Source organism: Melospiza georgiana, chromosome Z (assembly GCF_028018845.1).
Source record: "Melospiza georgiana isolate bMelGeo1 chromosome Z, bMelGeo1.pri, whole genome shotgun sequence".
In the NCBI taxonomy this organism is placed as follows: domain Eukaryota; kingdom Metazoa; phylum Chordata; class Aves; order Passeriformes; family Passerellidae; genus Melospiza; species Melospiza georgiana.
The window spans coordinates 181,261-207,204 of NC_080465.1; the positions used below are offsets into that span (position 1 = coordinate 181,261).

Genomic DNA, 25,944 nt, shown 5'->3' on the forward strand with positions numbered 1-25,944 from the left:
ATGAAGATCATTTTGACAAAGGCATGTCCTAATAGGAAAATGACAATGACAAAGAGGTCTCCCATGGGAAATACAATGTCCCCACCGGAACAGGAGAAAGACCAAGACCTGTCCCAAGGGGAAGGCAGCAACAACCAAGAGCTCTCTCAAAGGGGAGATGACAATGAAAAAAAAAACTGTCTCATTTCTGTCTCATGTCGCAAGACAAAAAAGACCAAGGTCTGTCTAAACCAGAAGATGATGTCAGCTACAGCACCTGGGACAACTCCTTGGGCCCAGTGAACAATGAGGACCCTCACACTGCTACCCAGAGGAGGCCTAGCTGTCTCAGCAGCGTGGTCACAGAGGTAGCAGGAGAGGCAGCTAGTGACCTGAGCACTTCTTGCCCCAGTGGGTGCCACAGCCTCTGAGCCAGCTTTGGCCAGAGCTCCTGAGGAAGGGGAGCACCAGGCATCTCTTGCTTCTGAGGAAGAAGAGGCAGCAAAAACAGCTTCTCTGGCCTTCAGTGGGCAGGTGACAGGTGCAGGGGCAGAGAGCCAGGCAGCTGCACTGCACAGCCCCTGCTGCTCACCCAGTCCTTCACCTCGCTTGTTAGAAGCCCATGCCCACAGCACGCAGTGGGCAGGGACAGGTAGAGGTTTCAGTCCTGTTAGTGCCAAAGTCCAAGGATAGAGCCTTTGCCAAGGAGAAGGAAGAGTGGAAAGACTACTTCAACTAAGATCTGTCCCTAGAGGAAATCTGCAGTGTCTAGGGTCTGTCCCAAGTGACAAAAAGCTATCCCAAGAGTACAAGATCATGTACTTCTACAGAAAAGGGACTCTAGTCCTGCCCCCTGAGAGGCACAGGCATTTTCCCTGCACAGCCAAACATCCCAGTCCAAGCCTTGCCTTGGCAGATGGAAGCCTATGCCCTCAGCAAGCAGTGGGCTCTTTGCTGGCAACAGCCATCCCGCTTCAAGAGAGCATTCCAGGCTCCGCACAGACTGTTCGGTAGCTCTGCATGGTAGCACAAGGATGGGACAGAGGACTAGCACCTAGCTGCCAAGGCCACGCTAATCTCTGGAGGTATGGCTGGCCCTGAGCCTGTGCAGCATCCTGAGGGAGCCACACAGTCCAGTTCTGCTGTGGACATTGTGGTAAAAGTTGATGATCTTGCAACCATATTTTCCCCATGTTTGCTGCCCATATCCCCTCACATTTGCCATACTTCTTGTGTTTCTTCGCGTGCACAGAGCAAAGCTGCAATACTGCATTAATGAACATATTGTCTATTAACAGTCATGTAAACATATACCTCACAACGGAGACTCCCACCTGCCCCGCGCTGCTCCGGCCCGGAGAGACACCGTGCCTCGGACAGGCCAGCCCCAAGATACCCAGGAGCGGTGCTGGGAACGGCAGCCACGGCCGGCCGGGGCTTTGATGGAAAAGTCCGCGGGGAGCGGCGGGAGATGCCCCCTCCTCGGAGCAACGGCCTCGGCCGCCATCTTGTGCCTGGGGCCAGCCCCTGCCGCGCGGACCCCGCTCCAGTCCCGACCGCTGCTCCTGGGTACGCGCTTTCTTGCGAGAAGCAGCTGTTGTTTTCTGTCTCCGTAGGGATTGCTCTCGGCTGAGGCTGCGCCCGTTAGCAGCCAGCCGGCCGGCCGGCAACACACACCTTCCCACGCCGGCAGCCCCCACGCCAGTCTCCCTCCCACCCGGTATACCGTGCCTTCCACGCCCGTTCCGGTTTGGCGACGCGCGGAGATTGGCTTTTCGATCCCGGCGGCCGGAAGCGGGACATTTGAACGGTAACGGACTCTCCAGACTGCTCCGCTGTGGGCTCGCTGCCGCGGCACGGAGGAACACTCGGGACGGCTCCTGCCGGCAGCGCCCCAAGAAACGGGGTGGGACTCGAGGGTCTTCTGGCCGCTGCGACTCGGGTCGCCGGGGAGCCGTGACAGGTCTGTGGGAACAGCAGTCGCTCAGCCTTCCCCGGGGCTGCTGGTGAGTCGGTTCCTGTGCCCGAAAGCATGAGCGCAATCTGCGGTCTCCCCTTGCAGGTGCTGAGGAGAGCTGCCCGCGTCCTGCGGGTCGCAGAATGGCCGGAGATGACTATGAGGAAATTCTCAAGTACTATGAATTACACGGAACAGTCGGCACAGGTGGGCTCAGTCTGTGAATGCTAGCAAGTGTGTGTCATGTGTCCACTCACCTCGATGAGAGTAACTGCTACTTCAGAGTCTGTGGGTCATGTTTCTCGGTGTATTTTGCGGGTCACAATTGTGGAAGTGTAACTGGAAAGTAGTGGCAGCAATTGCTTCTTCCTCTAGCAATGATGCTATGTATCATATTTGCTTCAGGGCGACTGAGATCAGGGTGAGAAAGCTGGTCACCATGCAGAGCTTTATACATTTCTGTTTCAAATTCCAGGTGGGTTTGCAAAAGTAAAACTTGCGCGACATCGTCTCACTGGTGAAAAAGTTGCAATAAAAATCATGGACAAGCTTGCTTTACAGGTAATGCAAAAGATACTTCAGAGGTGGTAATGTGCTGTTCCTGTGGACCTCTCAGGAGCACGCGTGCAACCTGTCACTGTGGGATAGTGGTAGATGCTGTAAACTTGAAAGGATTCTACTAGCACCACAAATCCTGTGCCCTCATATGGAGAGGGCAATATTGCCTGGCTGTAAAACAGAGGCAGTTACAGCTTTAAATATTAAGTAACTAAATAAACCACTGTAAGTCAAATGGAGTGCTGTTGAGACCAGTAGCATTGTATAACTGCCCCCTTGGGTTTTACTGACCAGTGTGTGAGGAGGGCAGGTGAGCAGTGACAGAGCTGGTGCTGGTTTAAGTTTGAGCAGTTCTGATGTGCAGGCTTACTTTGAGGTACAGGCTATCAAACTACTTAGCAATTTCATACCTTGCTGTTGTGATCTTTTAGGATGACTTGCCTCGTGTTAAATTAGAAATCGATGCCATGAAGGACTTGAGTCACCAGCACATTTGCCGGTTGTATCATGTGATTGAGACACCCAAGAAAATATTCATGGTTTTAGAGGTAAGGAATGGTGTTTCTGCTATGGCAACAATCTCTGGGTTTAGTCGTAGCAGTAGATGGTAGTAGAGTCCAAATGAAACAATTCTTAGAAAATCATCTCAATGATGATTGTGTCCAAGGTGTTGTAGTTTAAAAATGAAGCTGCTAATGTGTTCTGTCTCATTGTAAAAGCCACTCTTCACTGTTTGCAGTAAAAAAACTGACTTTAATTCCCACCTCACACTCCAAAAAACAGCGCCAGCAGGATATGTGGGACGTGAGAAGTGCCACCGAATTGTCATGTCACAGTTTCTGTCACCTGTGCTTGTTGTGTGGTATGGCTGTGGGAATCATCAGGCAAGAGTTGGGCTCTTGGTCTTGTTGGATCTGTTGCACACTGGCCTGGGTGCTGCTGGGATTAAGCAGAGGGAGAGAAAGAGAAGAGTGCCTTCCTGCTGTCCAGTGCCCTTGTTCATGTTTACATTTCATGACTGTATCCCAAATGTATTTTTTTTTCTTTGCTTTCATGCAGTACTGTCCTGGAGGAGAGCTGTTTGATTACATAATTTCTAAGGACCACCTTTCTGAGGAGGAAGCTCGCATATTTTTTCGTCAGATTGTTTCAGCAATTGCTTATGTGCATAGTCAGGGATATGCCCACAGAGATCTCAAACCAGTAAGTCTGAACAGTAGTCAAATTTGCACAAATAATAACGAACACCCACTTTTATTTCTCTGAGTGGAGCTGGTGTGAGTTGTCTTCTCTGTTCTCCTGTGCTTAGAGCTGTTTAGTTAACATTTGCTGAAAAGCATTATTTCTACTTATTGCTTTGTTCCTCAACTGAGCTGGATGTAGCTGTATCTGAGGAAGGATCTTCCTCTGGAAGAGGAACAGAATAGTGCACTCCAGTTGAGAGTGGAGCAGACACAGATTTGATTTTGACTGTTGGTTAGGCATTTTTGCTATCCCCTTTATTCCAGCATGTACCCAGGGAGAGTTGTTATGGTTCCTCTCTATTGTGCAAACTGTTCTGTTCTGACATTCAAAGGAAAATGTTTCTCCCATACTGTAAACAAGTAAGGACAGAGGAGGGATGTGCCACAAGACTGATCCTGCGGCTTTGCTGTGACCACAAGATTTGAGCATGGGCTTAGGAAATGGAAGCCTTGAGACTATTTCTCCTAGAAGGGGTTAGAAGTTTGCATGTTCAGAGACCCTGATAACTGAGAAAAGCAAATTCTTTGGGTACAAGCGTTTTACTTGGCAGCTCAGGAAATCCTCGTCTCCAAAGAGCTTCTCTCCAAGCAAAGCCTTGTGTGTCCCTCTTGGAAAGATTTGGATTGTAGCTGCAGACCTGATGGATTCATAGGATTGTGAGATAACTTGGTTGGGAATTGACTTCTAGTGGCTTCTGCTTTTATCTCCTGTTTAAAATAGTGTCAGACCAAACTTCTTCATCCAGGCACATCTCGGACCTTTACCTAGGATGAGGAACCATAATTTGCTGGGAAACCTGTTAGGCTCTTCACTTCCTTTTTTATGAGAAAAAGTTTTTTTAGTACCAGTCTGAATGTCTCCTGATGCTTGTTGACTGCCATCATCCCACCTTCTGCTTCTCTGGAGGGGCTGGTGCTGTCTTTATGCCCCCTTTGTAGGAATGAAAAGGCTGCCAAGTGGTCTCCACTGAAGCTTTGTCACCTACAGGCTGAAAAACCATCACTCCCTCAGTGTCCTCATGGAAAAAGTGCTCCAGGACCTTGGACAGGCTGGTTTCCATCCACAGAGTTGACCTCGGTTTGCTGTCTTTCCTGTGCTAGATGGTGGGCAGAAACTGAATGTGCTGTTCTCAGTGTGGTGAACAGAGGGCAAGAGGCTTTCCCCATTTTGCCAGCTCTGCTTCTTTTCACACCATCTGTGATATCACTGGCTGCATTTTCTGCCAGGGCAGGCTGCTGCCTCGCAGTTTTTGCTTTCTGTGTAGCAGCCCCCTAGGCCTCTCTGAGCAGGTAGGAGCTTGTATTCCATGTCTGTAATATAGGATATATTCATTAGTAACAGACCAAAATCTCCAGAGGAAAGCTTCAGGTAAATTAGGGCTGGTAATGGCAAGAAGAAATAAGGTGAACAAAAATGTGGTTTCTTGGATACCTGGCATTATGTAAGAATTCATTACCACTTTCTCTTTTACTAGGAAAATTTGCTGATTGACGAGGAACATAACCTGAAGCTGATAGACTTTGGACTTTGTGCAAAACCAAAGGTAAGGGTGTCAGTTGCTATCATAGCAGAGCTTAATTAGCTGCAGCTTGCACATAAAAATTGCCGGCATGCCTTCAGGGTGCAGTGCAGAGCCTTGCCCTGAATGTGGTGTAGTTGTCCCACTGCTAATTGCTTGGTAGGGCCTTATCAGTGTGAAACAGTTTTTGTGCAGAGAATATAAGTTTTTCTCCTCCTGCACTTTGTCTTTCATCCCAATATAAGGCACATATTGCCTTGTGTGTAGAGTATCTACTCCCACAAAGGCCTGCACTGTAAAGCTTATGTTGGTGTCCATTTGCCCCCAATAAGTTTCAATAGCAGATGTTATTTTCATAGAATTTGTCTGTGTGTGGAGATTGTGGATCAAATCAAATAGATTCCCCTTACCTTTACAAAGCCTCTGGATCTACGTGGTGGTACTGAGTTGTTTATCAAGTTTAAAGTTCGTTTCTGTGTTGTTGTTCTGTTGATCATCTTCACATATGAGATGGGCGCTGGGAAGAAGGAATTTAATGGAAATAAGATCTTACATATCCAAAGTCCACAGATTGCTTTATCTGAGTCAAGTTAAAGCACCTTGCAGGAAATCAGGAGTATTGGACCACAATCTTGGTGATACAATGTCATCTCACTCTGATCTGCTTAAAACAAAGCCCAGGCTAAGAAATAATATGTTTTTAATAAGGAAGCATTTTAGTGGCTCTTCATGAAGTTATTGCCTTAAATATTGATATAAATATCCAACCAGCCTCCTGCCCAGTAGGTCCTGGATTGCTAATTCCCAAATTCATCTGTTTTCTTTCTGGTCACAAAGGGAGGTATCCCTGTCACAGGAGGAGCTGCAGAAAGGCTGCTGGGAGAACATATGAAGGGGCAGCTTGGGGTCTGAACATTTATAGGAGTCTTCTGGTCTTGGACAGTTTTTGCCTGGTTAAGCCATATATTAATTATACCAAAGCAAAATGTTAGGTGACTATATATAGAGAGCATTAGAAAATGAAGTTTCTAAGGCCTTTAATATGTTGTTGCTAGAAGACGCCATTTGCGCTATAGCAATGCTTCTTTGTCATCAGTTTTGTCTTATTCTAGGGTGGCCTTGATTACCATCTGAACACCTGCTGTGGAAGCCCAGCCTATGCAGCACCAGAGCTGATTCAGGGCAAAGCATACATTGGCTCAGAGGTAGGTGATAAAATTGTAGGTTAAGGTGGTTTTTTCCATGCGCACCATGTATTTAAAGCTGGTGAGATTCAGATCAACTCCCCTGGTGTCTTTCTTCACTGGCATGTTGCCTCAGTGGCCCTCAAAAGCTGTGTGACTGAGAGCACTCACAGCCTGGAATAGCTGCTGACCAAAGGTTATGCACCTGGCTTCTTCATCTCTGACTAATCCTTCACTGTTCCCAGGTGCTGCTCTACAAAAAATAACTGTCTTCTACCACATTATTTCAAACAGCAATTTGTTCTGTTAATTTTCCAAGTCTTGTTGCAAATTCTATGCAGTCTCAGTATCTTGTGTACTTTGCCTTAGAAATCTTCTATGAAAACTTGCTCTTTTTACTGTGCAGTGTAGTAAAATTAAAGACAACAAAAACTGTAGCATTTATTCAGCTTTGATTCCATGTCTAGAACATTAGGGTCTGCTACGTGCCCTTGTCAATCCATTCAAAATGCTGCAATTTCAATCATCTTCTCAAACTTTCTTACTGTCTGTGCTGTTGGATGGAGTCAGTCTTTTTTCCTTTACCTCCTTTGCATTACTGTCCCTGACCTCTAAGTCTTGCTTTCTTTTAGTTTTTCACAAAGTTGTGGCCTCTCAAACCTCCTTGATCTTTATGACTGAAGTGAGAGTTGAGTATGAGGCATGTAGACCTTGTCATGTCTATACAGAAAAGAAACAGTGTGACTTTAAAGCCAATTGTTACTGTACTGACAGCTGTCATAATCACAAGCACTTTTGAGTACAAAATCCCTTCAGATGAGTTTGATTTCCTTTTTGTCACTGAATTCCTTGTACGTTGAAGGTAATGCAGCAATTTGGTGACCTAAGAACAAGGATACTGGTTTTACTAGTGCTCTGGTTTCAGTGAATTGAAAATTGTGTGCTTCCACAAGTTCTGTCCAGAGTTAAGGAACCTACTTTCCACAGGTTTCGTGTGGGCTTTGCCAAAAGGAGACAATGTGATCAGTCTCTAAGCCATTTTAAGCAGATGAGGTTTGTGAACTCTCACTTTTATTTTTCAGGCAGATATTTGGAGTATGGGAGTACTGCTGTATGCTCTGCTGTGTGGCTTTCTCCCCTTTGATGATGATAATGTCATGGCTGTCTACAGGAAGATCATGGTATGTGTGGATGACACTAGAATACATGAGGAACAGGAATCACTAAGCATTATGGGAAATTTTTACTTTCTGATTTGAGCAAAAAAAGCTTATCTGCTGAATTTTGTTATATTTTGCTTCTCTTTTGATCAGTATTTTGTGGATTTGTTTCTGTTTTCCCTCAGCCTGTACAGTACTCTAGCTTGGTCCAATGATACAGTAGAAAAATGAGTTTCAGGAAATGCATTTTCTTGCTAGTGAGCTGGACTTTTATATCTAAGTGTTTATCCGTCTTCTCCCTAAAAATTACTGAAAAATACTCTTCTTGAATGTCAGCCACTCTCATGTGTAGGAAAAGCGGGATTCTGCATCTGCTATTATACTTTCCTCTTCCAAAAGGAGTTCAATAAATAGTAAGTGGTACGATTAAGACATTGATTCTTTCCCTCTCAACTCCTCTTGATGTGGCTAAACAGCTGTTGTTCCTCATCACATATGCATCTCTGCCAGCCACTTCTGAGCTGGCATAAAAATCTGTGTTAATGAAGCTTGGTCTCAGTTGGATGATGAAGAGCAGTGTGGAGTAATGGCTTTGTATTCCTCTACTTCATTCTCCTCTCACCAAGAGTCTGATATGTCTTTAAAAAGACAAAAAACCCTTCTTGAGAGTATTCAAGGACTACTTTGGCAGGGGGCAACTGATGCTTGTTTGCACAGGAAATGTTTTCAGGATGCATAACAGTCTGAGCTCTATGAAGCACCTGATTATTTCAACAGAGAGTGGATTTTTAATCTGGAATTGGAGTACACTTGAGTACCTTGACAGAAGGAAGTACCTTGACAAGGAAGCTTAGTTTGAGTTATCGAAGAGAATGTTAAAAAATAAAAAAAAAGGAAAAAAAAGCAAACACTATCTAATACAAAGGGATTGTGTAAAGGTGCTAGTGTTCAGATGAGATGCCAATATTTTACATGACTTCCCAACTCATATAGTAATAGAATATCTTGAGTTGGAAGAGAGCAAAAAGGATCATTAAGTCCAACTCCCTGCTCTTTGCAAGACTACCTGAACTAAACCATGTGATTAGGAGTCTCGTCCAAATAATGCTAGCAAGCACTTAGTTTCTCAGTGAAATTGCCATTAAGTAACAGGGTTGTTGAGCTGCTTTTCCCTCTCTGCTTGTGATGTGAACTGTGTTGTCTACCCTAAAGGTCAGAGCACATTGAGAACATGTCCCCTTATAAGCATGCTGTCATAGGATGACAAAACCCTTTTTGGTGCTCATTACACCACAATGCAGAGCCTGGTAAATGTTCCAACTGCTTAAGGCATTCACTGAGCTGAGAACTCAGATGTGAAATGGAGATCTTAATTAAGAGTATCAAAAATTATTCTGTGTAGTTACCACAGTCAAGACTGGACAGGAACTATGAACTGAGTTGTTTGGAGCAACACAGTGTCTGACAGTGGAATGTGCTGAAGTGAGCTGAAACAGCAAATGAGGTTTCAAAGCTTGGTCTGGGAGCAGTCAAAAACTAATCATGTTAAGATGCATACTTGCTATTTCCACTCTGAAATTGTTTCATTTTATGTGATTGTGAATTGAAAATTGTTTCAAATGAGGACACCCACTATACGGAATTAGTTTCACACATTTTAAATCCTGAAATTTATTGTAATCTCATCTCAAACCTGTTGCTCCAAGTCAAATCTGCTGCTTGAATTTAAATAAAATCATATGCCTTGCATGCAGCGTTTATTTCCTGGAATGTACTCTTCATTTTTAAATCAGTGGCTTGATTTTTTGACTGAAAAAATAAGCTGTGGCATAACTATTATAAAAAAGGAATTACTTCTGGTATGACCTTATGTGCTTGGCAGATGTCATAACCTATTTACTATCCAGTATTGCCCACAGTACAACATATGAGAATTGGTCTTTGTTATGTTGGTGTTCTGTACCTTTATACTAAAGCCAAAATGTAGATTAACTGTGTTACTTAGTTTCATAGTAAAGCTGTGTTATAAGGCAGCCTACAAAACTATTACTAAATAACTTACTAGTAGTGTCTGTAAAGATGTAAATGAAAGTTGTTAATCTGTCAACACAATACATACTGAACTTATAAATGTGGCTGCATATGGTACCAACTGTTTTGTTATTAAGGCATTTGTCCATAGAAAGAAAAATGCCATTACAAAATGATAGTTATGTTACTTGATAATGACTTTGTATTGATTTTCTTTTTATCTCGGTTTTCATTCAGAAATAAGTGATTCTTGGTGGTGAATTTGGTTTGGTTTCCAGCTACTGTTATGCCTCACTTCTGGGAGTTGTTTTTTCAATTTTCTTCTAATCAAAAATTAAAGAAAAACAACTGTAAATTATTATCTTGAAAAAAATCTCACTTGCTAGATCTGTAACCTTTCTCCTGTCTGCTATATGAGATTGAAAGTTTAGCATAAGATGTAACCTATTCAAAAAAGAATATCCTAATACTGAGGATGGTGTAATTTAAGTGTCTGAAAAGTAGTGATTTCAGGGAATCTTCACATTGCAAAGTGCTAATATCAGTCATTCATAATCCAGGATGTTTGCACTTCTAGAACTTCAGTATGAAGTTGATAGCATGAACCAAGGCAATGGAGACAGGAGCAGGTTAACTGCAAAAGTGGGTGGAAATGGAAGTGTCACACAAGCAGAGTGGACAAAAACTGCAGCTGGTGATTCAAGCATTTTCCTTACTAATGCTGCTGGGTTTTAGTACTGCCATGACATTTATGCAAGTCATTCTTTAAACAAAGTTCACATCTTCCTGCTGTTCTATCTTTTACAAAGTACAGATGTCACTATTGTCCAAGTAATTTAGTAGTTCCTTTTGAGGTTCAGTGTTAGTTATAAATCCTCTTATTTTTTTGCAGAGAGGAAAATACAGTACTCCAAAGTGGCTCTCTCCTAGCAGTACACTCCTCCTTGACCAAATGCTGCAGGTAAAGGTTATTGTTTCTGTTCAATAGATATATAAAGTACTATGTAATTGGTTCAAAACATTACATCAATGAAATATTTAAAAATATTCTGTGTTTAAATAAAAAGTTTAATTCTTACAATTTTTAAAGAAAATATTACGATTGCCTTCGGCAAAAAAATCTTTGGGAAAAATGTTTGATTTCAAAAATAATTAGCAAAGTTTACATGATTTAACAGAGTCTTCAAACAGTATGCATTTGGTTTTTCATCGTGTGCTATAAAAATGAGAGTTGTTTTGTAGTCCAAACACACGTTTGGACTACACCTAAGGAATAAAGCCAATGCTGCATATCCCCTGGGAGGCTCCCATAACTGCTCTTCACAGCTAAGATCTTTGAGTGTGAGCTTCCTTTTGTGAAGCTCTAAAAAAGTACTCGTTTCTGGTTTTGTCCCTAATCACCCTAACATTCTGAGTGGAAGATAAATTGTTTCTTCACTTTTTCTCCACAATTTAAGTATCACTTTGATTTTTATGGCACACCAGGTCGACCCAAAGAAGCGAATTACAGTCCAACACTTGTTAAGTCATCCTTGGCTCATGCAAGGTTTTTCTGAGGCTGTTCAGTGGCAAAGTAAATACCCAGTAAGTACTTTGGTCAGAGAGATACTAAAGCATTTCATGTAATATTTGCTGGCTTACTACCATCCTCATAGTGCGTGGTATATGAAATTGTTACAAACTGAGCTTTGAGATGGTTGTGGTTCTTTTCTGATTCTTTTAGCTGTCAAAATATTTTTACTTGGTCTTGATTTCTCTTGAGGAGAAATTTCAAATGTGTTTTCCTTATATTCTTTAGCTGAATATGCAGAATAACTGAGTGAAGTCCTTCCACATATGAATGACCAGCTCCTTCCCTAGGCTGCTTGATCAGTACTTTCTTTAATGTGTAAAACACAAATACTCAGAAGGTCATGCTAGATGTGGTAATAGTTTATCTTGTATGTAGTCCTCAATGAAAATTGGAATTTTCAAAAATTCCAATGAAAATAAAGGAAATTTTAAATTTTCCAATTTTGAATTGGAAAATTTAAAATTTCATTGAAAGAATATCCACCCTGTCTCTCTGTCACTTGTTTTAATTATGTGAGAGATGAACGCAGTATGGAAAAGAGGAAAAGAACCAAAATAATCTGGCTGTCAGCAGAACGTTCCAAGTTCCTGCATGTTGACAGCCAATGCCACTAGATGCCACTGTTACCCCAAAAAAAGACACTTTGTGCTCACACCATCAGTGCAACCTGGCTCATAGCTTTGGATATTTATAGGCAGATGAAAGCATACCTTCCATTCTAGTAAAAATCTTACTGGCTTTTGGGTGGCTTATTTGAATTTATAAGCTCTCACCTATGAGGATCGAGGCTGTGAAGTTGTTGAAGTTGTATGATTTTTTCAGTGTGTTTCCTACAGTGTTTAGCTGTGATACTAAACATTTGAAATACAAGGTCTAAAATCATCATTGACTGTTGACTCAGGCCAGTGGGTTTCACAACAGTGTCACTGTCAGATATGGATTAGGGGGTAAATAGAAAACCTCACATTTCAATATCCATTGTGTTGTTGCAGCTGGGACATCTTGATGAGGACTGTGTAACAGAGCTTTCTGTGTTTCATCAGCAGAGCAGGGAGTCTATATTGCAATTAATAAATGAGGTAAGAAGTTTGTCAGTGATTTACAGTAATTAAATACAGTAATAGAGTAAATAAATTTACTGTGTTATCAGATCAATACTCATATATTCTAAAGTATGATATTTTACATGCATTTCAGATTTAAGGAGGCCCTGCAGAACTCTGGAATCTGGCTGTAGCTTATAACTACAAGCCGCTACTCCGGAAGATCAAATTTATTTATTTCTTTTTCTCTTTTAATTGTGATCTTCATGTTCCCTAAATCTTACTCTTTGCTATATCCTACCACAATGGTAAAATCCTTCTGAATCTCTGAAAGTCAGAATAGACTTGTAGAAATTTATAGTTGAACAACAGATGCCATTTGCTGGGTTAACTCTTTGCTTTGAAATTGTTCAATAAAGGGTAGGAAAAGAAAAAAAAGTAGAAATATCAACAACACCCAAGCAGTCTAAAAAATACGGAGCTTTTTGAGTTGCTATTCACAGATTTCTAAAAACAGTGAGTATGTTTAATCATTTTTGGTGACAAATTACAAAAGTTGAACTGAATACTTCTGGAAGAATTGTGCAAATGTTAGCACTAACATTGCAGGCTGTTGAAAAGACTTAAAACATGATGTGTACTCCAGCTTTTACCTGAATCTGAAAATTCTTCATTAAAACTGAATTTTCTGCTTCTTTGTACTTCTTAGCAGTGACAATAGTTTTGGGTTTCTGAATATACTTGGGTTTTTCACATAACTGTAGCAGAAACAGACTTTTTAAATGTGTGTGATACTTACAACAGACTTGTGGAGTTGATACTTTTTGTTCTTTAGTTATAGCAAATAATCAGAATAACCTCTTTACAGAGGGGAAAGTCCTTCCAAATAAGTTTATGATGTTTACATAGTCCTTTCCTGGAAGACTTATAATCCCTTATAACTTATTCAAACTAACTACATTATGCTGCAAACCCATCAAGAGTGGTGTCTGTGTTCCTCACGCACACAGAGTTGCTGAAAATCATGCAAAAAGTTGGCAGTTACAAAAGAATGAGCAGGAGTTACTTCCAAAAAATTTATACTCTTGCTGAAGTAAACTGAATTACTAGCTTTGCATTCAATTCAGTAGGTCTTCACTCCAGCATTTCCATGCTACTGCATGAACTACAAACTAACTTGCAAACAACCAACATAGTGCCTTTTTCTTGATTTCAGGCACATAATGCAAATCACTTGAAGTCTGAAATTACAGTTATGTGTTATTAGGGTTGCATGTCAGGTAGAAAAACTTGTAGAGACATAGAAATACTCAAAGGCTGTGCTTGACTTGTACTTGCAATGTTTCCAAACCGGAGATTAAAATACTTTTTCTTTCTTTCTCCCTGACCCCACAGTGGAAATACGACCACATGTCAGCAACATACCTCTTGCTTCTATCCAAGAAGGCTCGTGGCAAGCGTGTTCGTTTAAGGTTTCCATGTCTACCAGAGCATGCCAGCACCATGATGTCGACAGTCCTTGAGGTAAATTTGAGTTCAGCAGGACAGCATCTTGCTTAAAATCCTGCTCTGCATTGGCAAAGCTCTGCTGGAGAGACATTCTGGTGCTCTAAACATCAGGAAGAGAGCATGAGCCTGAGTTTAGCTCAACTGGTTAGAGCATGGTGGTAATAACACCACAGGGATTTTGATTTTGTACCGCCCATTCACTTAAGAGTTGGATTTGATGATCTCTGAGGGTCCCTTCTAACTCAGAATATTCTGTGAAGCACACAGGCAAAGTCTTGGGCATTAAAGAGTTCAGCGGTCTCATTAACATGATTTAGCATGCTAGGCTGCTTCTCTGGATTGACTTCACTGGAATAGCCATCTATGAGGATTTGATGCATCAGGTGTTGCAAAGAATCCCTCCTTGTTAATGGGCTCAAATCCCCTCTTTCGTGGCCTGGATAATTCCAGATCTTGTTCTGTGATGAGTAACTGCACTCTGTCTCTGTTTTTTGCTACCGTAAGGGCTGCATTTGGTAGGGAAAATCTTTTGATACCTCATGATGTGTCTCCTGCGGAGTGTTCTCTGAGATGACAAAAGCACTATGGGAACTGGTGATTAAATCAGAGGGAGTCATCCCTTTCTCATCTGTTTCACTTGAGAACATAATCCTAGAGAGGAAGCTGTTTACTTTGAGTAAAGGAAATGTGTTGCTGCTGTTTTTCTGATGATTGAGATTCTGAAGTAGTTTTGTTTTTCCTAGGCAAATTTCTATTCCTATAGTTTGGCACTGATAGGGCCTTTCAGAACATGGCTAGAGTTTCTAAACCCCTTGTAATGTTGTACATAATATGCAAATATATGTGACATCAGCAATATTAGTCTGTTTGACAAATTCCAAAGCATTCAGTGGAGTTGCAGACTTGTATAAGCTGTTTCCCCTTGAGACAAAACATCTGTGAAATGGTCTGAGTGTGCTGCTTTGTGTGTTAGAGGTAAGCACTCAGAATAAATACCTTATGTATCTGATTCAGTTGTGTGTAAATCATTTCAGTTCACCCATACAGCTTTTTTGGTATGAGAATTCTAGGACTACTAGAGCTGCATAAGAGATAATGAATCGTAAGTGTTCCTGATTATAATGTGTTCCTGATCACATAATGTGATTTCTGTGATCATGGTGGTGGCTTAGCCTTCTACACTCTTGATGATTAAGGCAGAGGTTCACTAAGTTCAGTTTTTCTCAACTGTTAAGCTACTTCATCTCTAGTGATGTCCAAGGTAAATTGGCAAATGCTACTAATTAACATATGCATTATGCCTTCCCAGATGATGATGAAATTCATGCCTACACAGTACAGCAATCTGTTAGTCCTCCTGCAGTGCTCAGAACACATTTAACTTGCCTGTGTGTAGCTTCTGGGTGAATATCAACTTAATTTGCTGGAACACCCAGCTAGCAAAGCTCTCTAGCTGGACCCACTCTAATGCAAAGACAACATGGCAAACAGAAGTTTTACTTAGCCATTTCTGAATTTGGTGGCACAAGCTCGTACATAATGCTGCTCAACTTCAAGATGTTTGATATAGAAGCATATTGCAAAATAGTCACCGTGCCATGGATTACATCTAGAACACAGCAGCTGAGATATCCTAATCATGCATTCATGTTTAACGGAATGTGATTTCAACTACAGTATCAGCTTCTTCTGGCTAGCAACCCTCTGGTAAGGGCTTTTGTGTAAAGTATCATACAAGCTCTAGAGCTTATCAGACAGCTCTCTATTCCAGTAGTAATGAGAGGTCTGCTCATTGTGATATCCTTTATCATGGGACAACAGAAAGTTACTTACCAGCAGAACATAAGTTACTAAAATGTCATCCATTCCAGCTTTTTATAATAGTGTCCATTTCAGCCAAAGACTGACAATTTAAAATGACTCTGTAGAGTTTTGCTGTAGTGGTATGAAGTAAGTCCTTGGGAAGAGTTTCCTGTAAGTAGCAAAAAGGTCTTAGAGACTAAGGATGCTTTGATATATACCTGCTTGTATGTGATGTGAACCATGAAGGTTTGCAACCTTGGCTGAAGTTACAAATCCCTTGGTTTAATAACTGACAATTTTTGGGAAGAGCAGAGCTAGCCATCAGATGAAGGTCTCCAAATGCTAATTCCAATTAGTGTTGTGGATTCAGCAGTCATATGTTTTGGATGTATGTGTTTACCTTTATCCTGCCCCTTTTAAATGTTACTTCATTCTTCTCTTGGATTCTTTCCAAATTATTACTAGGACTTTTGGTAAAAGGAGGTTTTGGTCCAAGCCTTGAATTCAAACGCAGCTATTTTTGTGAGTTGCTTCTCTTCATGACACATCAAGAAAGATGATTTGTCAATGGTGCTTTGAGAAGAGTTTCACATCTGCTTTTGATACAAATGACAAATCTACAACAACACTAAAGTCATATAAAACCTAGGTCACCATCATGGGAACTTTCATTATTAGGAACTTAGAAATAAATTATATTTAGACTATAATGGCAGTCTTTTCTGATGAAATCTTACTTTTAAGAGTGCAGTCGAAGCTCAACTGAATATTTCTTTCCAGTCTGAAAAAAACTGTGAAGATCTGCCAGAGTGCAGTGAAGTGCTATGGGCATTTGTGTTCATGGAATTTACACATACAGCTTCACTGTTTGAAGAATCTCCATTAGAAAAATTTGATATAAATACTCATGGAATGCAGCAGGTGTTAGATATGGTGTTCTTAATCCAAAAGTTCTTCTTTTCATTATACATAAAAATTACTGGATATGTAAATGTTTGGTAGAATCTAGTCTAGTGAAGTTACAAATGGAGGAAAGAAGTGTTTTAAATATATATCTAACATACATTGTGCCTTCTTCTAGCTATAGGTAATTTGACTAAAACTTGAGCTTTGATCATCTAGAAAATTAGTAAATGAGGATTTTAAAACCAACAGGAAAAAAATAAGGTGCAACAAACAAGGTCTCAGACCTAGGCTAGAGCTGGACAAGTCTCTGAAGAAGTGCAGCCTCTCTATATTGGACAAGAAAATCAAATGAAGCAATTAAAATTTTACAATTAAGCCAAAGGGAAGTTCCTAGCTGTGCTTAGATGAGCTGGTGAGGAGTAGCCTTTAGTGCGAGCTAAAGAATTTAGAAGAGCTGGTAAAAAAGCAGCAAATTACTTGCAAACCTCATGAGCGAGTTCTAGAGGGAATCAGAAGTATTGAGGAGTTTTTAACTATTGCTCTATAGTCAATCATTGTATGATATTTTTACCCTGCTTCAGAATTTTCATGTCTGTAATGTTCCTGAATGTGATCAGAATACAGCAAGAATGGCTTTTTTCTGTTTGTTACATCTCTTATAGCATTCGAGGCCTGATGCCCAACTGGAGGATACGGAATTCACACTGTCAACTGCAGTGACAAGAAAAGTGCCATCAAAGAAGCATAAAAACAAAGAGAATGTTGAGACAGTGTCAGCTTTAAGAAATGAAATGCCCTTTGTACTTCCTACTCCTAAGACTCCTCTTGCAAAGAGTCAGATTGAGACACAGGTACAAGCTGTTCCCCTTAAGGCAGCTGCTTTCAAAGGTATGTAGAATGTAACTAATGAAAGCTTAGAACATATATGTTGCTTGGGAATTACTGAAACTCAAATATAAGCACAATATTTCTTCACCCAATACATCTATTCTGGAGCACTTAATTTTTTTTTTCCCTATGTACCACCCAGTTTCTTCTAAAACTAATGCAGCACCCTACCAGTACATCTGGTAGGGTGCTGCATTAGTTTTAACCATCCATCAGGGCATGTTACTTGTATTGCTGCTCACAATTATCTGTGAGCCCCTTTTGGTATACCCAAACAAGGAGCCAAGCATTGTGATGTTAAGTCTTGCTCCTAGTTCCACTTTTCCATGAAAATTGAGATTGCAGTTTCCTCAACACTGTTTTTCCTTTGTGATTACCTTGAATGAAAATAAAAGCATACTTTTAAAAATTAAAGCATACTGCTTTAATTGCTGGTTCTAAGAGGAATATAGGTTTTGGATTTCTTATGGTTGCATATCAGTATTTTCATAGGGGCCATCCAGTATAGCGGTGAAAATGTTTCTGTTAACAACATGTAGGTCTTGCAGCTATGCAACTGACCACAGAAATCTGTATAAATTATGTCAGCTTTTCTGAGTTACCAGAATTTTCTGTCATCAGCCTGTCTAGTTATGTACATATCCCATATGTTCATTACCATTTAGTTCAATGATTATCATTAAAGTTTTGGTGTTGGTTCTGTAAATGCTAACTCTGTCCTTCAAATGCCAAAGGCTCCTTGCAATAGGAGACTCTTTCATTTCAGGTGCTAAGAAGCATTGTTCAGGAACAGTAAGTTTTTGCAGGATTTGAGGAATAAGGGATTTTGAATATACTGCTATTTAATGAGATCATTCATAAAGAATAGCAATACAAAAACTAGTTTATGAGTTTGTCTTAAGATTGTACATAACTTGAAATGTCTGACATCTGTGTATGTCTAAAAGTCAAAGAGATACTACCCAAAATGGGAAATGTAAAAACACTTCTAGCTCATTTATTTAGTGACATTTCTGAGGATTAAACAAAGAAAGCTAATTCTTTGCTGCATTGAAAGATCTTTGATTCAGGAAATAGAAAAGTGGAAGAATCCACTGGAAATGTTGAGGTTGTTTGTCTGGAGCTGGATGCAATTCTGTAGAGAGCTGAAAATTTGAACATTGAAGTTGGGTTTAATTGTGACAACTTATTTGCTGACTGTTTAACTTAGTGTTTTCTCCTGTGCCTTTAAAACCACGCTCTGCAGACACTGACTTTTTAGATCATTGTGTGGCATGTACACTGTATATTAAACAATGTATTTTGTACTGTTTTTATATTATTTTTATACTACATAATATGCTATTGTATATTATGACTATATAAACTTACACCCCTCATATAAGGCAGACGGATTACTGAAGAACACAACTAGTCAGTGCAGCAGATTGCTCCATATTTATTCATGGACCTGCAGCAGAGCAAGAAAGCAATTCTAGTCCTCAAATTTCTAATACTGAACTGCAATGGTTACTCCTAAGGTTTGACTTGTAGAGCCCTGGGGAAATCAGTGATAGTTTTAATTTGAAGAGTAGAGGTAGTATTAAGAACATATTTTATAATACCCAAAATATAGACCTGAGATAGACAAGAAGGTCTGTTGTTAGAACTACAGAATTATAGAGAACTGTTAGAACTGTTAGAATTATTAATAATGAGAAATTTTCAGTGAAGAAGAGAAAATCCTTCTACACAAAGACATATCTGTTTTGGCTTGGACATTTTCTTTCAGAGAGTCAGTTCACTGCAGTCACCCCAATTAAGAAACCTGCTACCCCAACAAATGCAGATGAATTGACAGTGGATGAGATTCTTCCTGAAAGAAGGTAAGTGTCCTGTTGTTTGTGTACATTCCTGATTTGGAGCAGGACTACCTTAATCCATGTGCTGCCTGGGAAGCCCTGTTACAACAGCAAGCTGCTGTTCCTACTCTTTCAGTAAAAACCTTTCTAAAACCTCTGTTTACAATCACAGAAAATAATGAAGGTCGAGAAAAATTTTAATACTATGTAACTCAATATAATCTATTTTCTATAACATAGGTGCCTTCTTATTCCAGGTCCCCAAAGAACTGCAATTTCTAGATAGATCTCTGGGTTTAAACTACAACAGACATTCAAACAGAAACTCCTATATTACATTGCACTTGATTTCATTTTCTTTGTGTTGTCATGTGTGGTAATGTTTTAGTGACATCTTTGAAATAATAGGTTTTTAAGACTGAGGGAAAAATAACAGATTAATTTGTTCATGTAACAGGTGTCAGTCAGTGGAATTAGATCTCAACCTTGCACATGTGGATAGCAGCCAAAAGAAGAGAAAAGCTAAAATATTTGGAAGTCTTGAAAGAGGCCTAGATAAAGTGATCACGATGCTTACACCAAGCAAGAAGAAACGATGCACTAGAGATTGTCCAAGGAAACTTAAGGTATGGTTGCTGCAAAGGTCTTACATAAAGCAAGTATTATTATAATATTAAGTAATTATATTAGTTATGTATTAATTGTTATCTTACAATAATTATGATTGAAAACATCCAGTAGCTTCAGAAACAGTTTAGTGAAAGCTTCTGTGACCTGTCTTGCCTGAATTCTACAGTAAAGTGCTCGTACAGTATTGCTGATAACACGACAGTGCCCCAGTTACCACGTTCAGTTAGTCTGGGGTTGAGGCAGCAGATCCAGGGAGGAGTTTGGCCCTTGCTGCTTATAGCCCATCTAAACCAAATGTGAAGGAAGCAGCATGGTTTGAAAGGAGAACTACTGGCTAGTTTTTAATCATGTTATTTGTGTAGACATTGCTCACTAAAAGCTTTTTCTCCTTCTGCTGGTGAAAAGGCACAAAGCGTGCACAGGTTGATGGCCAGTTGTGACAGAGGGGTGAATAACAAGAGTCAGTTAACAGGCTGTACTGAATTGAGGGGCATAAAATAACCTCATATTTAACCTCAAAATGAGGAAGAGTTTCTTACATTGAGGGTGGCAGTGCCCTGAAACAAGCTGCCCAGGGTGGTCATGGAATCTCCCTCTCTGGAGACATTCTAAGCCCACCTGGATACATTCCTGTGAAACCTGCTTCAGGGGATCTGATAAGGGGCTCGGATTGCATGATCTACAGAGGTCCCTTCCAACCCTAGTGATTCTGTATACATTGTTCAAATGCAACTTAATACTTCAGAAACTATACAAGAAAAAATTTGTACTTGAATCTTTAGGCAACATGTTTGAAAAACATAATTACCCTGAAAGAGGGCAGGTTGTTTATCAAGGTATGAGCAGTTGTGTCGAAGCAAATGATGTGTCCCTTCAACTGACTGGCTGCTGGGATACCTACTACACACTGAGAACTATCTGTCAATCATGCACATTCAGGACAAGATATTGGGCTACAAACCTGACCTGCCAATCAGACAGGAGTCTAGACTGTGCAAATAATCCAGGAAGCTGAGCAACTGGAAGCTGTATTCTTTCTCTAAATGCCTTTAGTCTCCTGCCTCACTTTCTCTTGTCCATAGTCTTTGCAAAATTCCTGAGGCGTGTTGAGAGATGCTGGGCTACAGTACAGTGTTATAGCAGTTATGTCAGAGGGTTGTGTACATTTAAATCCAAATATAGACCACAAGAAGCACTCTTCAACTGACTTTGCATCCTCATCCTATGTTAATTTTTCAAGCTTTTTTTTAGTCTAATTTTCTCTCGACCACTTCTGTGACTTCAGTAGGACATGTTGTAACCTCTTTTCTTTATACATGAAAAATTGCCTGGTGCATTGCCTGCTCCTTGTTATCAGAAGAACTGTGTCTCAGCTTTTGGCCATTTCCCAGCTCTGGACTATACAGCAGGGTGCTAGTTTTGGGATGTTGAAGTGTTTGTCACCATAGTTAGCTGATCTGAAATTTCCTTAGTGAAAATTTTTTGCAATGTCTTCAGTTTTAGGAGAGAGATTTTCATATTTTATTCCTTGTTTCAACAAGCCAATGTTACTCTTAATGTTACTTTTAGGCACACTGTAACATTACCACCACTCATCTGCTGAATCCAGACGAATTGTTGAATGAAATAATCACTGTTCTTTCAAAGAAGCATGTGGAATATGTTCAGAAGGGGTAAGTGTAACATATGATTAGTTCAACTTGTATTTGTCTAAATGGTTCCTAGTCCAGTCCTTAAAAAACAAAGTATTTAAACTTAGTTTCTTGACCCTATTGTAAAATAATCTTTATAGAAAGTGTACAAAGCACTAAATATATGTGCAACAAAACATGGCCAAACAGTGCAAAACTATGTCAAGTGTCTTCCAGCAAAGTTCTTTTACCAACAGGTATAAACCAATAGTAGCAGGGTAATGCTTAGGAAAAAAATCACATCAGCCATCTCATGTGAAATTTTAAATACCAAAAGTTGGTTTACGTACAGTCAATGAACAAATGGGACAATTTTGGAAAATGGTGTAGATACCTTTTAACTCTCAGTCTGGGCAATTAAAAGACATTAGCCTTTAGGGAAGAGGTCAGTACATTTTAAAATGTGTGCAGAAGCCACACAGCTTTTTGTGGATTATTTGAATTTGTACTGTTTACTAGCTACACTAAGCTACTGATTGCTTAGATTGGTTCTTACTTTTGATCAAACTGAAAGACTATTTCCTGAGTTCCCAATGCATGAAATAACCATTGTGCCAGCTTTTCAATATGTATTTCCTCAAGCTGTTGAGTATTTCAGTGTTGGGTATTGGTAGAACATCAGGGTATACATGAATCCTCTTATGCATTTCCAAACTCATAATATGGAAGGATGCTGGATTGCACAGCAGCACCTGCCTCCATTGTAATAGCTCAAACTCTGCATTCAGTTTTTCCTATTTTCACACCAGCTGAGCTGCAGCCAACAGAGTGTTCTTGTCTAGGAAAAACATGGGAACTTTCCATTGCTCCAGCTCTGAGGAGAGGGGCCGTTGGCTAGCAGGGGTTCTTGTGGCAGTGTGGGGCATTGATGCTCCATTGGTCCTAGGGCATAATAATAAATATGGTGCCCTGAAACTCCAGGATTTACAAAGCTCTCAGGTGACTAAATTGTGGACTGTTTCACAATATTCTGAACAGCAATGGGGTATTTTATTTAAAGTGTTTCTACTGATTTAAAATAGCATTGCAAAACAAAAATGAAATGCGTCTACAATTATTCTGTTTTTTCTTCTGTTTTGCAGTTATTCCCTGAAATGTCAAACACGGTCAGATTTTGGTAAAGTAACTATGGAGTTTGAGTTAGAAGTATGTCAGCTCACTAAGCCTGAAGCTGTAGGTATCCGGCGACAACGGCTTAAAGGTGATGCCTGGGTCTACAAGAGGCTGATAGAAGACATCTTATCTAGCTGCCAAGTGTGAGTGGCAGAGTCTTTTATCACGATGTTTTAGAAAGGTCTTTTCAGACAAGTAATTCTTTCTTACAGTCACAGCTATATGTGAAAAATCTGTCGTCTTGGGTTTTTAACCATCCCTCCTTGTACATATTCCTTTTGTATGCTTCCTTTACTATTAGGTTTATAATAAATGTTCTGCAACTACAACTTTTCAGAAGCAAAATTCTGTAAGCTGTTCCTTTGCTTACACACTTTTCACATATCTGGATTTAAAAAGTACTCATTTTATGTGCTGAAGCTTATAATGGGATGTCTTCAGTTATCAAGTGCATGGTGCACAGTAATAGTCATTTGCATAATTCTCTTCCTGTCTCTGCTTAAGTAGGATTTATTGAGATCATTAACTAAGTCACAGCTGTGGTTCCCAGAGTTACACTATATGCTCAGTGTTGTACAAAATAGGACGATAGGACGGGCTTCAGTAAATGTGAAGTCAAGAGTGCTAGGATTTAAACTGATCCCATATAAAGCATCGCACTATCTTGTTATGAAGCCTCAGTGATGCTTAACAAGCCTGTGCACTTTCTGATGCTCTTGTGTTAACTTGATGATAGGAGGATCTCTGAAGAACACCACTACCTTTGAACTGTTTTGAATGGAGAAGGCATTTGTCAGCCAACTGTCTACAAGGAATTGAGTGACACATTTAAGAGAAATTAAGCACCAGAAACAAAACTAGAAAGATGCAGAACAAAGCAAGAACATCTAAGAGTTGGCTAGGGGGTTGCTATCATATCTTAAAAACAGATGCATGTCTCCCTATGCTTTTGCTGGGTGTTGTGTGGAGTGTTTAATTCTGCCTTTAGTTGTGCTACAGCAGAAACCACACCAGGCCAATCCCAAGCAGAGCAGTGGGAAGACACATGCCGAAGCCTTTCTCTATGTGATGACATTTAGTAATACCTAGACAAATTGACAGTGTGCTGAAGCTTTTTCTTAAACAGGAGGTAACTGCCATTTGCTGCATATAAACCCCACGTTATTGCCTCTTGGCTAAATCCTGAGGCACATCCACCTAAGGGCTGAGTGGGTGAGAGAGCTGAGCATTGCTGGAAGCTTGTATTGACAGACATGAGATCTGGTTGCTAATGAAAGCTGCCTGCTTGTTCTCTGTGACCATTACGTCAGGAACTGGAGGGTTATTTTGTCTGTATCAAGATAGAAATATCCATCAATTTTGTTTCCAATGCCAGCTTGTCCAGTTGCTGCGTTATAGACCGGTAAAGGAACATGAACATTTTTAGTGAATTTCAAGAAAAAGAAATGCTGGGAAGGAAGGAGAGCAAAGAAAGAACTGCTGCTCCTCGAAGTGTTTCTGGTCAAGAACATTTGAGGTGAAGAAAGGACAAGTAGGAAAGGTGGGACAACATGAACAATGACACAAAACCACCAGAGAGATGATAAGAGAGGTAGTAATGAGAGCCAGGGGTGGCTGGTCACATTAATTGATAAGAAGGTGTGGAACATCATCATGTTTACTTCGGAAAGGTTATCTAATCAAGGACCTTGTCAAAAGGGATACTAAGGAAAAGTCAGGAAAGGGAAAGTCAGAAATTAAAATTGAGGGATGCAAATCTGACAGGCAGTCCTGCAAGAGGAGTAGGACTTGATGGTTATGATTCCCTTCAACTTGACACATTTTATGTCTAGTCTGTGACAGAAAGACAACAAAACAACCCTGTCAATCACAGCAAGTGCAGGGGCTCTAGGGAAACTCCATCAAAACAGAACTTTGCACTTAGTGAGGCTGGAATCTTGAGGGTCTGGGGTGTTGAGTGCTGGTGCAATGGTGCCAGCTGATGGTGCAATGCACAGAGATCTCAGCCTGGTGCTGGCTATGCCCTCCCCAACCCAGGTCTGTACATGTATTCCCCAGAAAACAAGAAACTGAACCGGCAAGAAAGTGGGAGGCTGCAGGTCTGGGCAGGGGTGTCACATGGGCAGAGGGTGAGTGCTGGTTTTGAGAGGAACACAGAAGCCTGGAGTGTGCCCATGGGCCAGTGTGCAAGTGCTGCATGCTTGCAGTGAGCACCACACTGAACCAGATGGTGAGCAGAGGACCCATACAGAGTCAGTGTGTCAGGGTCCAGAATAGGTTCTGGGGTACCCTTGACTATGCCTGTGGTGTAGTAGGGAACTATGCTCTTGATATTCATTAACTGCTAGTACTGAAGTATGAATGGTGATGCCATTCCCCCTGCCAGTGCAGGAGATCTCATATGTAGTGAGTGACTGGCACATGAACTAAAGATTTGTGTTGGTAAAAGCAGAGCTAGCCTATTTTCCTAATAAATTGGTACTTAAAGATTCACATCAGCATTCAAATACTTTCGGTATTCCCAGCTCTAACATGAGACTTCTGTTTGGTTTCTGCATGCTGAAATTTGAATCTGCTAAATATCAGATATCAGTTGGAAATCAGCTAAAACTGTCAGTGGAGCAGCTGAGGGTTCTAGCTGATGTGTATCTGGAGTGCTGCAGATACATATCATGTGATCTCTGATCTTCCTTGCTTTCGTTTTTCAATACAAACTGCTCCTGAAGAATTTGGCTTCTGCCTGGAATTTGATTGAAATGAAGAGAGGATAGAAGATGGAAGGGCTGTGAGAAGGAGGCATATCGATAGCAGTTTCGCTAATGAATAGCATGATGTGTTTGAATCGCCAGTCGCAGTCATAAAGTGCAAGGGCTGAAGAATTGAAACATTTACTTGCCTTTGCATTCCTTGAGTTTTAAATTCAGGAATGACTACAGAAGTATCCTGTAATAACCCAGCTGCCACTGCTTAAAAGCATATTCTCTGTGTGTAACTGTCTTCTCCCCATGGTGACAAATCTGATGTTGTGAACAGACAAGAGGTAATTAGGATGTCTTGTTCCTTCTTTTTAAGCGGAAGATCGCTGATTTGATTCACATCGTCTTACAAGCTTTGATATGTGAAATAAGATTCTTCTTCATAGGATACCGTCCTGACTCTTTTTACTAATATTCCTTGCTGCAAATGCATAATATTTGGTGATAGGAATTAGAAAACAGGCAAGAAAAAGGAATCATGTATGCCTTTTCTCTAAAACCAAACTTCTGCTACTATATCACTAATTATTTTTTTTTTTACTGACATTGCTGAAAATC

At 40.5% G+C, this 25,944-nt stretch overlaps 1 protein-coding gene across 2 annotated transcripts; it reads left to right on the forward strand.

Annotated features, from left to right (window-relative positions):
• The first annotated feature begins 483 nt into the window (after positions 1-483).
• MELK (maternal embryonic leucine zipper kinase) lies at positions 484-22,777 on the forward strand. Of its 2 annotated transcripts, XM_058043749.1 has the most exons (18): positions 484-1,135; positions 1,278-1,548; positions 2,042-2,143; positions 2,412-2,497; positions 2,926-3,042; positions 3,554-3,697; positions 5,214-5,282; positions 6,371-6,463; positions 7,525-7,623; positions 10,526-10,594; positions 11,119-11,217; positions 12,199-12,285; positions 13,645-13,773; positions 17,130-17,355; positions 19,127-19,220; positions 19,654-19,822; positions 21,396-21,499; positions 22,600-22,777. In XM_058043749.1, exons 1-18 carry the CDS (start codon positions 1,067-1,069, stop codon positions 22,775-22,777), a joined length of 2,205 nt encoding a protein of 734 aa, XP_057899732.1. In that variant the 5' UTR covers positions 484-1,066. The 2 variants fall into 2 exon arrangements, with proteins under 2 accessions (XP_057899732.1, XP_057899733.1); XM_058043750.1 differs by lacking the exons at positions 484-1,135; positions 1,278-1,548; positions 2,042-2,143; positions 2,412-2,497 and adding an exon at positions 16,342-16,482 and having other exon boundaries at positions 3,016-3,042.
• Positions 22,778-25,944: the final 3,167 nt, after the last annotated feature.